An 18,036-nucleotide genomic window follows, 5' to 3' on the forward strand; every position below is an offset into this window, starting at 1 on the left:
AAATAAAAAAAGAAGGTCCTAGGACCTACTTGACAACTATAAATTAGTTGGTTGAGGTCAATGTACTCAAATATGATTGTGCCTAGGGTATTCTAGGATTTAAAGGCAAAATAGTAAAAGTGACCCACCATTAACCTAGAGAACTAGGGTTTATCTAAGTTTAGGATAATGGTAGTCCTACTGGGATAACATCGGACAGTCTACCATTGCTCTAGGGTCACATACCAGATAAGTTGGAAAATGATTTGAAAACAGTAATAAAGCATGTGGTGCACAGGTAAAATGGACATTTTGTAGCATGGAAAATTTGGGGTGTTTTCAACAAAATAGCTTTACTAAAAGCGCCACTCTTAGGTTGTAACCGAGACAAAAAAGTGCATAAAAAATATTGATTACTGGGCTGGGATTTGGAAGCAGGACTCAGTTCATGTGTGATAATGTAGAGGTCGTCTTTATGGGAATGACAGCAAAGGCCCTTCTCAAGTACAGACAACCAGATGTCATTAAATGAATTAAGACCAACATGAACGACTAAGAAACATGTGTGTTGGTCAAGAAGGGACACAATCAATAGGAACATTTTTTAGGCCATTGACATATATGCTGGTTAAGTTTTGGCTATTTTTCTAGTTTAGCAGGTAAGCACAACCTAAACATCAATCAGGTCAATTAAGATGAATAAACACCATAGAGGAATGAAAAAACAACAATTAAATGCATTGCATACTATTTTTCTATCAAGCAATATTGGGACCTGAAGTGGCATGAAACCTTAAATTAACATTTGGACCAGAAATGAAACTTGTTCCCATCTTTTGACTAAGAAACAAAAAAAAATGCCAGTTTCCCCTACTGATCTGCTTCTTGTCATGATATGATATACACAACTGCCTACACACAACTTTGAATCTACTATAAATTAACAGGAAAATATTATAGATGTTTGAGTTAAATTTAAAAAAAATTGACTGCAACTAGGTTCAGAACAACAGGAACAGCCAGTTTCATGAGTTAAATTTTGAATTCAAATATTCGAATCAAATGCTTATAAATGTCACTATACAAGACTATCTAATCTGAATGTAAGCCAAAAAGAAATGCAAATTTCAAAAAACAACATTCTTAAGATTCAAAACTGTGTGTGGACCAAGCTTTCATATATCACCCTTGACTACAAGAGCCTATTGTTTGAAACAAACTACTTCTACACCATGGCACCTAAAAGCATACGATATGCTAAGACATGAACAAAAACAATGCAACGAATTAATATTTCATTTAACTGAACCAATTGCTTAACTAAAAAAATAAAGATAATGATGCTCATGAATTATGTGTGGAATGCGAGATCTGGTAAATGTTATATAGATAATGACAATAATTTTTTTCAAGAGAGCAGCCATTAAGTAGGTCAAACTGGAAGAATTTTTTATCATTTTTAAGTCACCAAATAAAAAGGGAAGAGGTGCATAATGACATAATAAATGTTCCTAACAGGGACAAGATGGATGCAAAAACTTCGATATTTTAGAGCAACCCATATATGATCAATCCCAAAGGAAAAGATGAAAAATATGATTCATCAAATGCCTTCATCAATCTCTATAAGATCAAGTTTATAGATCAAGTTATACGAGAACATATCATTGGGAGACAAGGGTTTTGTTAAAAACTGAACCCTCCTCAATGAGTGTTGCCATGGGATAGAGATCAGATCCGTCCATGGAGTGGGTGGTGGATTCACAATCTGTTGGATAAAATAGAATCCAAAGGCTTTGACACTAGCTAATAACTAGGTAGCATTTTGGAAGTGCCCTTGAAAAAATCACGAGATGAAGCAGCTAGTGCAAAATAGTTAAAAAGGTTGGCATTCTGTAAATGCACTTAAGTTGGCGCAATGGCACGACAAATACTAAAAAGGCATTCCAGACACACCCTTCACCTACTTCCGAAATAAAAAGTGGAATCCAACAGGGAATTCTTATTTATGAAACAAAAAGTTTTGTCTTCCTACTCATTGAAGAGAGGATTCATTGAGATTTCTGTTCAGTACAAGCATTCAATGAGTTGCTTGCTGATGAAACTTGCTACAAACAAAAATGCAATGTATGTAAATGACATTAGGTATAAATTAGTTCGGCTACAAACAAGGAATAATGCTTAGAGTGCTTACATCATTTGTTACATGTTTTGAAGGGTGGAAATTGAATGATATTCTGTTGAAGCATATACTGAACAGAGCATTGTTGATTGATCACTACCATATCTAGTAAAAGAGGCAACAAGTTGTTACAACTGACATGTCTGTGCATTTGTAATTTTCTGCATCATGTTAAACTTGAACAATATGTATAAAAACATTGTCATCATTCTAAGTTTTTTTTTTTCATATTCATGATCTATGTGGAAAATATTGTGGAAGGCATGTCCACTATAAATTTATTGGTGGTACATACCCTTATTAGTTATGTCAGCATTTATTACAATTTTAGAGTAAACATTATTAGTAAATTGTTGTTACAGTTCAGACTTCTTAATTTAGTAGTATGGATCTTAGTGATGGAATATGAAATAATAAGTAATGTAACTAATTAATATATAATATAAATATATAATATTAATAATAACTTTAATTATATATAAGAATTCATTGGATTATTTGATTATATCAATAACCATTTCTTCATTTTTTGTTGTGAGGAGCTTACCATGAATCCCCTAATTTCTGCTGCTTCCGTTATTGCTGCTGGATTGGCCAAAGGACTTGCTTCTATTGGACCCGGAGTTGGTCAAGGTACTGCTGTGGGCCAAGCCGGAGAAGGTATTGCTAGACAACCAGAAGCAAAGGGTAAAATACGAGGTACTTTATTGCTTAGTCTGGCTTTTATGGAAGCTTTAACAATTTACGGGCTGGTCATGGTATTAGCACTTTTATTTGCTAATCCCTTTGTGTAATCCTAGTAATGTGAAAATGTGAAAAATACGTACTTCTTTTCTTGCTTTGGCCCTGCCACTTTGCTTCTTCAAATTATATCAACTCAACACTTCACTCCTACAATCACTTCTTCCTTGATCCAATACTCTGGGGAAGTACTGATTTGAGGAATTAGTGGATCCGCTTCCACTCGCTTTCTTCTGTCCCGCCCTTAGTCCAATGAATGAGCATTTTCCCTTTTTTATTTATTTTAGGAGGGTATGTCGCAATTGACACAAGACTTGGGACTTAATAAGTGTCTTATTGGGGATCTAAATAAGGAGTGAAGTGATACAAAAAAGGAAATCTTTTTTTTTTTTATTTGTTAGTCCTATTCCTATCCATAAGATAAGAGTAGAGCATATGAAAAATCAAATCGACTCTTTCATTTTTTTGAGTCACTGGCCATTTGCTAGGAGTTTTGGGTTTAATATCGATATTTTAGCAACAAATCTAATAAATCTAGGTGTAGTGCTTAGTGTATTGATATTTTCTAGAAAGGGAGCGTGTGCGAGTTGTGTATTTCAAGAATAGTCTAGAACCAACCAGCTGCACTTTATATTTTGCTATAGTAATCTACTAATATAAAAAGGTGCATGATCTCAACGAATTACTTCTGAATAAATCAATAATTACTATGTAAGAACCATAACATTTCGTGACTCGTTGGTAAATTGGATTCTCGATTAATCAATAATGTGAGACCATTTAGTTAACATGGTTTTCACAAGTCAATCATGTATGATAGAATCATCAAAGATTTGATCTTTTCTAACTCTGTCTGTAACTCACTCAGGAAATAAAGAGAAGATGCATACAAACGAGATACCCAGCAACAAGAAGAAGGAAAAGGATTGAATAGAGGAAATCCCGAGCATTTGGTGATCTCAGATGTGTCCACTTCAGTTTCTGCACTTATCCTTTTTTGATTCTCACTTTCTAGGAAAGGAACCCTTGTTTTCTGTAAACAGGATTTGGCTCAGGATTGCCCATTTTTAATTCTAGGGTTCCTCTGAATTTGGAAGTTACCACTTAGTAGGTTTTCATACCAAGGCTCAGTTCAATCAACTATCGTATAGAAACGAGAAATAGGTTTAATTGTACATATTTTTAATGTGTATATGGGATCCTCCAGATAATTCAAATCAAAGTAATTTTATGATCGACTCGGCCCTATATGACATGACCGATCGATAGAAATACTCCAATGCTCCATCTTTGTCATATATTTATGGATATGGAAATAATGGAAAAAATCATATTCCATTGTCCACTGCTCCTATTGGACGACTACAGTCGTTGCTTTAGCTTTCTGTTACTTTGAAAGTAGTTGCTTCAGCTTCAGCCACTCGAATTTTTGATATTCCTTTCTATTTCTCATCGAACGAATGGCATCTTCTTCTAAAAATCCTAACTCTTCTTAGCATGATATTGGGGAATCTCATTGCTATTACTCAAACAAGCATGAAACATATGCTTGTATATTCATCCATAGGTCAAATCAGATATGTAATTATTGGAATAATGGTTGGAGACTCAAATAATGGATATGCAAGCATGATAACTTATATGTTGTTCTATATCTCCATGAATCTAGGAACTTTTGCTTGCATTGTATTATTTGGTCTATGTGTTGGAACTGATAACATTCGGGATTATGCAAGATTATACACGAAAGATCATCTTTTGGCTCTCTCTTCAGCCCTATGCTTCTTATCCCTAGGAGGTATTCCTCCATTAGCAGGTTTTTTTGGAAAACTCCATCTATTCTGGTGTGGAAGGCAGGCAAGACTATATTTCTTGGTTTCAATTGGACTCCTTACGACCGTTGTTTCTATCTGCTATTATCTAAAAATAATCAAGTTATTCATGACTGGATGAAACAAAGAAATAACCCCTCATGTCCGAAATTATAGAAGATCTCCTTTAAGATCAAACAATTCCATCGAATTGAGTATGATTATATGTGTAATAGCATCTACTATACCAGGAATATCAATGAACCCAATTATTGCACTTGCTCAGGATACCCTCTTTTAGCTTCTAGGGTCTATTTCTTAGTTCAAGATCCCCTTACTAACTTAACTGGAATAAAAGAATTAGTAGATTTGTTCCGCCGAAAATGGGAATGGTTTGGGGTTATGAACTTATAATCATGGAATTGACTCCATCATCGGATTATAAGTTCATTCCATACTGGAACAGACCGGAATAGGGTTATGGACATTCTCATTATGTTATGAGAAGGGGTTATTCGAACATATGTAAATATATATAGATATGGATCCCTGCGTCGTTACATTCCATTTAGGATTAGGAAGAGGTGTAATCGGACCTGCTTTTTACATATCTATCGTTACCATATTCACTTCTTTGGCCTTCTATTGTATTGAATCGAGAAATAGGTTTGATTGTACATCTTTTTAATACATATAAGGGATCCTCCAGATAATTCAAATCGAAGTAATTTTATGTCCAACTTGGCCCTATATGACATGACCGATCAATAGAAATACTCCAGCACTCCATCTTTGTCATATATTCCTTATATCATACTAGATAGATATCACATTCATGGAATAGGATTCACTTTCAAGATGCCTTGTTGTGAAATGGTAGTCACGGGAGACTCAAAATCTTGTGCTAAAGAGCGTGGAGGTTCAAGTCCTCTTCAAGGCATAATATCGAGAATGCTCATTGAATGAGCAATTCAATAACAGATCTCAGATCTAATCAATATAGATATACCGAGTATTTGTTGATAGGAAGTATTCTGGCGATCCCCACGATCCAAGTCCGAGCTGTTGGAATAGGTTCGGCGTTTTGCAGCGGATCACGAAATCTTAGCGATCTTCTTTATCTAATGAATGGAGAAGCCCATTTTGAAATCGTCCACCCTGCACCCACCCCTGAGTATATGCTTCAACAGGATTCACACAGGGTAGATTGATACGATAGAAACTTCTAGTAAAATGCCTGCCTGTAATCTAGCAGATAAAGTACATTACATAGTCAGTTTTAGGTTAGGGATTGACGACTTACCCATTCAGTGACTTTGGCACTGGACGTTCCCAAAATGGGTACTATCATGTCAGATGACTTAGATATGTTGGCATTCCAGGCTTCCTTCTCCTTTCAAGGAGGGCCTATCCGAAAGAGAATCAAGTGCCTCTTGGTCGTGCTGAATAGGATGAACCGCCCTCCATTCTTTGCTTCAGAACAAAACAATTACAATCAGGCTCAATCGACTGGAATGTGTGTTATCCATATAAGAGATATTCCAATTGTGAAGATCTATCAACCTGAGATGAAGAGAAAGGTCTATCTATTTGATTTAGTTATTCAGTTAAACGAACGATTCATTATTACAGCTAGCAACAACCATTTCATCGGACATTCACATTTTTTATTTTTCAATGGATTTACATGTTTCATTAATGGAAATTGTTTGATGTAGTGAGTAATAACTTCTGGTTGTTCATTGTTCCAGAATTCTTGTTTAGGCAGTTCATACCATCCATACATAGTGTTTTGATCTAAAATTTCAGTTGCTCTATGTTTCAGTAGTAGCATATTGCTCCATGGAGCTAAGGTCCAAAATATGGAATAAACAAGTGTTTCCACGACTCTACCTCCGGGTCAATTCTGTTCCATTTAGTCCCTCTTTCACTGCCACATATCTTTTTGGCTAAGGAATGGGAAATCTTTCTCCTGGTGCATGAATCAAATGTTTCATTTCATTCAAGAAAAGCCATCTCTTTCTCAAAAATATCTTTGTCATTTGATCCAATAGCATTCTATTATTAGATAGGAACAGATTTGATAAATACTGATAACTCTTGGATAGAGTATTAGAACGGAAAGATCCATTAGATAATGAACTATTAGTATTAGTTCTAAGCCATCTCTAGTGATGAATCAACAATATGTCCCTTTCACATCTCTTCATCTGCAAAAGGTTCTTGATGTGAAAACACAGAGACAAAGGGCTGATCTTTGAATAGGAAAAAGAATTGATCTGTAGGGTACCCAAATGAATTGGCTTATTCGAAAAAAACCTTGTTCTTTGGAAGATCTATCTTGTGTTTGGTACTACACGGTTTCACTCCGCAAGAACTCTGAATCATTCTTTTGAAGCTTATCCTCTTTAGGATAAATGATCCGTTCGTCCCGAAATGACCTGACCCAATAGGGAAATCCCAATTTATTGGGCCTTTCGATATAATCAGATAGATTGCCATGAGGGTGCCACAGTCTAGGAGCCCAAACTATGTGATTGAATAAATCCTCATCCTCCTCTATCTGTTGTAGGTGGAGGGTTCCTTCTCCTTCCCCTTCGTCAAACCTCTAGGAGCCCAAACTATGTGATTGAATAAATCCTCATCCTCCTCTATCTGTTGTAGGTGGAGGGTTCCTTCTCCTTCCCCTTCGTCAAACCCCAATTCATATTTTTCATATAGAAATCTCTGATCAATGGTATAACAAGATCCATTTTGCATCATATCTAACTGATTCCTTGGTTCGGACCAAAGAAGCAATGTCACTAGATCATTATCAAATTGACTGCATTCTGTCTGTGAATATCCCACCAGAGTGCTTTTTAATAGGCCATGAACTAGATCAGAATCATTCTCAACGAATCCATAAGAAGTGATCCAATTTTGTTCATCGGGTCCCCAAAGATCTTGAGTGACCGATCTGGCAGAACAACTCAAAAGATAAAGAAGTATTGTTAATATTTTCATGCTCATTCCAAGTTCGAAGTACCATTTGGACAAACAAGAATCCTCTTCCTTACATGATTTCTTCTTCATATAGATAGATATAGGATCTATGGAGTAATTACTTAGAAGTACATTTTGTACAACAGCCCTTCCTATCTGATAGGATCTCATGATACTGAATGGATCTTACCTGGGATCGCAAATTCCAAGTTTGTCTATGAAGAGTTGATCTAATTGTATTAGTGTTTATAATTGATTTCTTTTGTGTTAAGACCTCATTGGTAAAAGCTACAAGATTTCGTGCATTGGAACCCATGGTTATGGATCTAAATCCATTAGTATGGGTCATTTTCTTTTCCAAGCAGAATCCCCTACTATATGAAAGAATGAAAAAGTGCTTTCGTTGTTGTGGAATAAGATGCCTTCGTATCTTAATGCATGTATTTGACTTATTCAGAGCTATTAGAGTGGAATCCACTTTTTGGGAAATATGAGTCGAAGCAATAACAAGAATATTTCTAGTGGAACATCTTTCATAATTCCTGGGAAGATGGTTCACTAATAGACCGAGGGATAAGTAATTTGACTCATTCAAATACGGATCATGAATGTTTGGAATCCATATTATGCAAGGAGACATTGCTTTTGCTAATTCTAATGGAAGGGTGATCTCAAATTGGTCAATTTTTGGTGTCATATACATAGTTAGCACATTTGGCATAGTTAGCAGCTCCGTATCAAGGTCATCATCGTCACGATGATCAATATTGATATCATCAATAAGATAACCTTTATTGTCATCCAGGAACTTGTTCGGAAAATACCATAACAAAGGGCACATAGGAGTTTGTTACTCAGTATTTGACAAAATATGATCGTCCAATTCCTATAAAACCTATCATTAAAATACCCCTAGAAGGGGGTAGGGCTAAGCGGTGCGAAAAGGGTTTTCCATGAGATGGGAAATGAGAACTATTAGCCACACACGGCGTTTGTGAATAAGTAATTGTTTGATAATGAGCAAGGAATATCCGTCTTTCTGCTAAATAGGATCTATTGAACTCACAATTCATTGGATACCTTTTTTGAATGTCAACTAAGTATCGTAAGTAAATGGATTCCAGTTGTTCAATCATAACCAGAGTCATTCTTTGATACATGTTCACTATGAGTCAGACTCAATAAGATTTGATCAATCCTTTTTTCTGTCGTTAAGGTGGAGAACTGAACTAAGAATTCTCTTTCTGCATCATCAATCCAATCACTGTTTGCGACCCATGATTCTATTTGATCATCAAACCAATCATTGTTCACGTATTTTCTTATCAATGAATAGATCTCTTTACTTGTATGACTTAGATGTCTCATATTTCTTGAAAAAGTGATTGAATTGATGGGATTTGGTATGATACTTCTAAGATAGATGATATCGATGAGATTGATATTCAAATCTTTCTTAGAATGTATTGATTTGACCCCATAAGTGGGACCACCACTCGATAGCATGTTGTCACCAGAAGCAGAACTCTGTATTTCTTCCAGAGAATCTCCTAGTTGATCCAGAGAAACTAGAAAGAATTCTTTAACCAAAAAGAATTCAGTTCGGGTGGAGGATACCTATCTAGAAGTTTTTGCAACTCAATCATTTATGATGGAATCATCAAAGATTTGATCTCTTCTAACTCTTTCTGTAACTTGATCTTTTCTAACTTTGTCTGTAACTCACTAGGGACTCGGTAAATAAAGAGAAGATGCATACGAACTAGATATCTAGCAACAAGAAGAAGGAAAAGGATTGAATAGAGGAACTCCTGAGCATTTCGTGATCTCAGATGTCTCCACTTCAATGGAATGGGTGACTCATTATTTCGATGAATCATTTCTTTAAGCAGAAGAAGATTCTGTAAACAGTTACTCGAAATCTCACTAATCAGATTCCATCGTGGAAGAATTGTCCACAATGGAATGTGAAGAATTGACCATGGTATATCTGATCCATGCATAATATCATAAAAAAAGGATACAAATTTGTGACTTCTACATAGTATCGGCAATGGGTCTGAAAAAGTATTTAAAAGGATGAAATTTAAATATTTGCACCCTGCCGAAGTAAGGAACCATGGCATATACGTTTGGAACAGATTCCATTTTGAGAGATTTGAAAAAGCACTATCTCATTGAAAGGCTTTATACATCTGTTGTTTCTCAACACATTTCTTTAGACAAAGATTCTGTTTTTTTGCTGATGGTAAATCTCTCTCAAAACATGGAGTTTGAATCAAACCTATCTTTGAATTGAAACTGAGATACTGATGCAAGTTCTCCCCTTCTAAATTAGATAGATTCATATCTGAAAGAGGTTGATGATAAGTTGAAAGAGGCTGAGATTTGTACAAGTTATACGTTTTGTCACCACTGTGTGAAAATCATTAGGTATGAATATGTTAGATACATGTGACTCGATTGGCGAAATAGTATCTCTCTCCAAAAAGACATGTTTTTTTTTTTACCGACACACAAGAAAATATCTTGCTGTGGATGAATAAGATATGGAGGAATTGTCCATATGTAAGATCATAATTATTGATACGGGCCTTTTTCGCATAAAAAAGGAATCTTTTTGTTAGAATAGAAGCAGAAGTGATGTGGATTATTCAATAATCGAAATAGATTTGCTTTATAAAAAGAAGATATCAATGAACTTCTATTTGCATCCCAAAATATTGGTTGGTTTTGGAGTGCTCCAGAAAAATGAGGTTTTTGTTTTGAAAGAGGAAAGAAATGGACTCACCCGTCGGTACGAGGATCGACCGTTCCCGGCGCCTTTATCGGGGGTAATCAACCCAAGGGCTATGTTTATCATTGATGCATTTCGTTTTAACTTAAACATCTTTTTGATTCTATATGCGGTGTAGAAAATATTGAAAGTTTGAAGTTTCAAACTTTTGAAAAGGTTCTTGAAGAGTTGCTTGAAAATGTGAAATGTTTTGAGGAAAAAGTGGAACTAGTAAATATCATTTGAGAAGCTTATGAAATCATTTTGAAATTACTTTAATGTTCTCTTAAGACTTTAAGTAGGTTTGAGATTTTGCTATAATTCGATTACCACCTAGCTAGAGCTCCATCCCTTCTTGCTTAAGTTCTTTTGGAGAGGTGCTTGTGATCATAAGTGAAATAAAGTGGGTGAGAATGCATGAATGCATTTACCCTATATGATTGAAAGAATGTAAAACATTCCTACCACAACATTCATCTAAAGTCATTTCTACCACAACATACATCTAACATTTTTGTTTTTGTAAATATCATATATATGAAGGAAAAGTTTTTGAAAATGGATTGGGATTGTAGATCGTCAAGCATGATTCCAACATTGAGCCATTACTTGGTTTGTGGTCTTAATGAAATTGGTAAATAGAAAGTTTGTGAGAGGAGAATGTTAAGAAGAATACAAGAGATAAAAGCACTCTTATGAAAAGAAAGAGAGAGATAGAGAAAGACATGCATACATGTGTACATACCATAACATATACACATATATGAAAGCTTAAGAGAAAAAGATGTATTGATTTGAAGAAAAAGAGAGATTTTAGAGGAAAAAAAAATATCATACGTATATATAGGTATGAGAAATTTTATAAGAGAAGATATTTGTCTTGAAAAGAGGAATAAATATTTGAAAGAGAGGAAATGGAGCACATGTACTTACGTATTCATGCACATATGAAAATTTATAAAATGGAAAGTGAAAGCATAGACAGAGAAAGATGGGGGGTCATCATGTTGGCATTAATGTATATAACATGTATATACATCCATACCTTCACAAGATTAGAAATCAAGGAAAAACTTAAAATTACCAACTTCAAGTTTAATGTGGGCCGGAGGGGAGCTTGGACTCATGCAAGAGTTTAAGCTAAGTCCCTAAGGCCATGTTAGAAGGTTTCTTTTGAAAATATTTTGGAAAATATGATTTATATAAACATAGAATGCTATTATTTAGTTTGTTGTAAGGGATATATTTCTTCCACCGTTGGGTATGGAAGAAAACAAGCAACATAACGAGACACTCGTTAGGGTTCCTAATTGGATGATTAAGAAGGAAATTAGCGCAAAATGACATGCAAATGCATATTAACATGTACATTTTCGTGAGAGTATATCCCGGGTTGGACAAGTCCCAACCTCAAAAATTAATATAAAATAAAGAGTCCCCAAACCACACTCTCATTCTCACCATACATTCACATATAAGTAGCAAGCCAAGCAACTATGCATGGATAATATATAGACAACATTCAAGGAAGGAAAGAGAGAAAGAAGATGATAGAAAGTGCAAGGTTCAATTAGAAGGGACGACATGATGTAACTATGAAATGATATGTCACCTCATATTCTCATGTTCCCGGTGCACTTAAGTACAGCCTCTTGACTCTAAAATAGAGATTGAGAGCTATTTCCTTTGGCCATGGGGAAATAAGAAATAAAGGAAAATAAGAAGAAGCAAAAGAACAACAAGAATGTATTCATGAAAAGAAAGAACATGATTAAAATGAAAGATCAACTCATGTTTCCATGCTCCCGGTGCACTTGAGCATAGCCTTTTGTCTCTAAAAAGAGATTGAGTGCTACCTCCTTTAGCCATGGGGAGATGAAGATGAGGAGAAAATGTAGAAAGAAAAACAATACTATATTTAATAAAGGAGAGCATGATTCAATCATGAAATGAAAGATCCTCTCATCTTTTCATGCTCCCAATGCACTTGAGCATAGCCTCTTGTCTCTAAAAAGAGATTGAGTGCTATCTCCTTTGGCCATGGGAAGATGAAGATGAGAAAAGAAAATAATAAGAACAAGTCTATATTGAAGAAAGGAAATAATAATAACAACGAGAATATATTCATGAAGGGAAAGAACAATAACAACACGAATACTTGAAAAGAGCATGATTTAATCATAAAATAAAATATCATCTCATCTTCTCATGCTCCCGGTGCACTTGAGCATAGCCTCTTGTCTTTAAAAAGAGGTTGAGTGCTATCTCCTTTGGCCATGGAGAGATGAAGATGAGAAGAGAAAATGAAAACAATCTACAAGACTATGTTCAAGAAAAAGGAATAGCATAATAATAAGAACATGTTAATGAAAAATAACAACAATAAGAATACTTGAAAGAAGCATGATTTAATCATAAAAAAAAATATCATCTCATCTTCTCATGCTCCCGGCGCACTTAAGCATAGCCTTTTGTCTCTAAAAAGAGGTTGAGTGCTATCTCCTTTGGCCATGAGGAGATGAAGATAAGAAAAAAAAAAGAAATGAGAGGGATGATGATTACATACCTCTAATGAGAGATCACATAAGGAAGATAAACACCTTCACTTGAAAATCCCTTTTGAGTGTAGCTCCAAGATGATACCTCCAAGAGGGTTGTAGCTTGCTCCAAGTTGGAGAGGGAAATGGAGAGATGAAGAGGGAGAGAGAGAGAACTCAAGAGAAACTCTAAGTCTTCAAGTAAGAAAACACTAGAGTTTCTCCTAAGGACCAATCTTGCCCAAGAGGGAGGATATGAGGGGTATTTATAGAGGATTTTGGAGTCAAAACCCACAATTTGAATTTTTGACCTAAAAAGACTAAAATCACCCTCCAAAAGGAGATTTTTTGGTCAAAAAGAAGGGCAAATGGGTCTTGTCCACCCAAAAAGACTAAAATTATCCTCTAAAAGGAGGTTTTTTTGTCAAAAGAAAGGGCAAATGGGTCTTGTCCACCCAAAAAGACTAAAGTTACCCTCTAAAAGGAGGTTTTTTTGTCAAAAGGAAGGGCAAATGGGTCTTGTCCACCCAAAAAGACTAAAGTTACCCTCTAAAAGGAGGTTTTTTGGTCAAAAAGAATGGCAAATTAGTCTTGTCCACCCAAAAAGACTAAAGTTACCCTCTAAAAAGAGTTTTTTTGGTCAAAAGGAAGGGCAAATTAGTCTTGTCCACTCAAAAAGACTAAAATTACCCTTTAAAAGGAGGTTTTTTTGGTTAAAAGGAAGGACAAATTAGTCTTAAATGATTGATTTGAATCTGAACTTGGGTTTTGGATCTGAAAGTAGTATTTTGGATTTAATTTGAATCTGAAAGTAGTATTTTGAAGTTCATTTGGATTTGAAAGTTGTATTTTGGATTTAATTTGGATCTAAAAGTAGTATTTTGGATTTAATTTGGATCTGAAAGTTGTATTTTAGATTTGAATCTTGTGCCTAAATTTGAATTTCATACTTGGATAAAACATCATAGTCCTTTAGAAAAATTTGGGGTGATTACAACTTCTATGAAATGGTTTCATGGGATTCAGCCAATTGTTCCGATCATGGGATATCATTGAGAAATAGAAATCAGTGTTATCAAAGAATTTCCTGCAATTATACCTAGTATGGAGTGACTCAATGATCCACTTTGGTATCTTATTGAACAAAAATGTTGATATTGTTCCCCCATTGATCAAGAATTTCGATCTTTGGAAAGTATCATGATCATCCAATAAGAAGGTTCAATTTATTCAAATGAACGATTTGTACACCTATTGATTCTAACAACTGATTGCAGAGTTGATAATTTGGACCTTTCAATTCATAGATGTGGATCTCGGACCTATGAATTGATACTCATAAAGAAAAAAGTAAGTGACTTAGACAAAAAGAGAAGTGACTTGGACAAAAAGAAATGATGTGACTTAGACAAATCTTGTTTGTCGATAACCTTGGGCCAATCAATTGATTCGATCAAACACCACTTGAAAATGATTCTTCTATTCAAAATGAAATGCTGCAACTCCTGGAAATTCTTGCTCACATTGGACCATTTGTATCTATATGCATTAGGATCCCGATTGATGGATCTCTTGGTTCAAGAAATTAGAGGATCAAACCATTTCTTTTGACTCTTTTTCACATTCGATAAATGTTAGTTAATCATATTTTCATTATAGTTAAATGATTCAGAGTATCATTTCCTATTTGATCCCTTTGAATTCCATATTTGAAATTGCGATCGGATCTATTCATTAAAAAGAATCTATTTGATAGATTTCTTATGTACCCATAGGTGCTATATTGGATTGAATCAGATTTCGAATCAATCTATATTGATTCACTGCCTCCATTATGTTGTTGCTAGCAAATACCACTATTTTGGGTTTTGGATATTCCAAACCATTACTGCAGGAGATTCAGACCCATTTTTTTTATCCTTCGATAAAAAGATTCATTCTCTTCATCAAAAATATGAGGTGGAACCAATAAAGAGTTCTTTTTTTTATTCATCCCTAGAGTTGAATACCTCATTCAAGATTTTTTTTATCCAACCCGTAGGATCAATAGAAAAGGCAAATCCCTTACAATGCAACGAATCAGGCTCGGTTATTGATAAAGTGAATAGATGTACCATTTCTTGAAATCTCTCTTTTGATTCAAAATCATGGTGCAATGTGTATCTCCCTTTGTTCTGATCATGGAATAGATGGAATAAATCACAAAATGGGCTTTTGTTCAAGAATGAGATCTGATTAGAACTGTCCATATCCGGTTCATCCTTTGGAACCATATCACATCCCCGATCTGATGAAATAGGATGAATTGAGATGTTATTTTGTAAATACGTAATTATCTTGAATATATCAACCATTTTTTTCTTTTCCAATCACCTGGAAGGGACAAAAGAAAAATCATCTTGTTGTTTCTTCAACAATTTCTGATCTCTAGTGAACCTCTCAGTAGCATTTGAAACCAAATGAAGTTCTGACCATCTATCAGAGAAAAAAGAATGAATTGATCTTGTAGGATTCCCAAGAAATTCTTCGATTTTTTCTTGAAATAGATGATTATTCATCTGCTTTTCACATTCTGTGAATAGTCAGGACATTGAGGAATATCTAGAAGGGTATTTCGAGAATCGATCTGATTCTATCTCTGTTCGTTCCGTTTGAAGAGAAGAAGGATCCCAAAGAATCATTCTTTCTTTTAGTTGCTGAATCTCTATTTGATTGATCAATATGTGACATTCCAAACTTCTCTGTAGATTGATTAGAAGATCCTTTCAATTGGCTATAATCCATTACTTGAACAAAAATAGATCTTGTGGAATCATATTGAATATTTGACAATACATTTCATGCCTTGCTAAAAGACTGATCCTTGTTTACCAACCACATATTTTCTAACCAAATCAAATTATCTCTCGATACGTTCCTCAAAAAATCTGATTCGTGCTGATTCTTCCCCCAACTAATGCAGAGATCTTGGCGGAATTGCCACATATGAAATTGAGCACAGTTTTGCAAAGGAATATCCCACTTGTTTCTTGAGAAGAGATGGGAAACATGTTCAATATCATTTGATGGAATAGTTGCCTCAGCTCCTTGTTGTTTGAGGAAACCCTCCACATCAATTGGTCTTTTTTCACGAAAAGCAGACATGAGATAACAAATCAAGTGTTTCAACTATGATTTCGAATAGCTGTACCGAATTCAAATTGATTATGTTTCACTTTTTCCTTGGAGAAACACGATCAAACAATTCCCAACCATTGTCCTTGCAGATTGGATCATCCATATAGGATACCTAAAGAAACTCTAGATAGTTGATAACTTTCTCTTTGAATGAGATCTCAATTTCGGCTACTGTTTCATTAGATATCTCACAACTAGAATGACTCTTTTTTCTGATCCAGTTCCTCCACCACCATGAACCCCAGTTAGATTCACACATGATAGATTTTTTAGTTATTGGGATGACCCAAGTACTCTCTTTCAGATCCATGAAAAAACTCTCAGAGATCGTTTTCCCTTTTGGAAGATATAGGAGCGAAACAATCAACCTATTGATATTGGGAGACCAAAAAGATTCTTCCAATGTATCCTTTCTGGGTCCAATGGAATTCATAGGCATAGGAAGAAGCCCCATCAAATAGAGATTTTTTCTTTCGACCATATTTTGATTGTTAATACTCTATATAAGGACTGCTACTACAAGCAATACTACACCTTTGATCGTGAAAGTGAAATATTGATTTCTTGTTGAACCCTGTGAATCACGTGAAAGCAGGGCACTCCAAGTTTGGGGGCCAAGGAGTTTCACAAAACATTCTTGGTGGAAAAAAATGTGAGTGAAAGACACCACTGAATCGAATTTGGTCCATGAATCAAAGAAATAGTGAGAATTCTTGATCTCTCTCAATATCTCTCTCAATTCAAAAATACAGGATTTGAATGGATGTCATTTTATTGATTTCTCCTAAATGAAAGACTATATTTCAATTGAAATCCACTTACACAAAGACGGCTTCCGTTGATGACGAGTTTCCGCGAAGCATCCATGGCTGAATGGTTAAAGCAGCCAACTCATAATTGGCAAATTTGTAGGCTCAATTCCTTCTCGATGCATGTGAATTGGAACATTCAATAATAGAACTGGCTCCATATCAATGGAATCTCATCATCCATAGAATTAATTGGTATATTCATACTATAAGAATAAGATAGAAATAGTAGAAATGGTAAGAATTCTAATTCTTATAGATACTGGAACTCATAGGGATGAAAATGGATTTATGGATGGAATTAAATATGCAGTATTTACAAAAAAAAGTATTCAGTTATTGGGAAACAATCAATATACTTCTAATGTCGAATAAGGATCAACTAGGACAGAAATAAAGCATTGGATTGAACTCTTCTTTGGTGTCAAGGTAGTAGCTATGAATAGCCATTAACTCCCAGAAAAGGGTAGAAGAATGGGACCTATTATGCAACATACAATGCATTACAGACATATGATCATTATGCTTTAACTGAGTTATTCTATTCCACCTCTTATAGAGAAAAGAACTAAAATTAAAAAAAAAACAAATACTTAATTACATGGCCATACATTTACACAAAACTTCTACCCCTAGAACACACAAAGGAGCCATAGATAGTCAAGCAAAATCCAATCTACGAACAAATTTGATCTATGGACAACATCATTGTGGTAATGGTCGTAATGCCAGAGGAATCAATACCGCAAGGCATAAAGGGGGAGGTCATAAGCATCTATACCATAAAATTGATTTTCGACGGAATGCAAAAGACATATCTGGTAGAATCGTAACTATAGAATACGACCCTAATCAAAATGCATACATTTGTCTCACACTATGGGGATGGTGGGAAGAGATATATTTTACATCCCAGATGGGCTATAATTGGAGATACCATTGTTTCTGGTACAAAAGTTCCTAGATCAATGGGAAATGCCCTACTTTTAGTGTGGTTTGAACTATTGATTTACGTAATTGGAAGTAACCAAATAGGTTT

General features: G+C 35.0%; 1 protein-coding gene across 1 annotated transcript; it reads left to right on the forward strand.

The window, feature by feature from the left end:
- Nucleotides 1-2,709: 2,709 nt before the first annotated feature.
- Nucleotides 2,710-4,855, forward strand: LOC126410331 (NAD(P)H-quinone oxidoreductase subunit 2, chloroplastic-like). Its single transcript, XM_050079350.1, has 2 exons — nt 2,710-2,919; nt 4,283-4,855. Exons 1-2 carry the CDS (start codon nt 2,710-2,712, stop codon nt 4,853-4,855), a joined length of 783 nt encoding a protein of 260 aa, XP_049935307.1.
- The last annotated feature ends 13,181 nt before the right edge of the window (nt 4,856-18,036 follow it).

This window comes from Nymphaea colorata, chromosome 8 (genome assembly GCF_008831285.2).
Source record: "Nymphaea colorata isolate Beijing-Zhang1983 chromosome 8, ASM883128v2, whole genome shotgun sequence".
Lineage (NCBI taxonomy): Eukaryota > Viridiplantae > Streptophyta > Magnoliopsida > Nymphaeales > Nymphaeaceae > Nymphaea > Nymphaea colorata.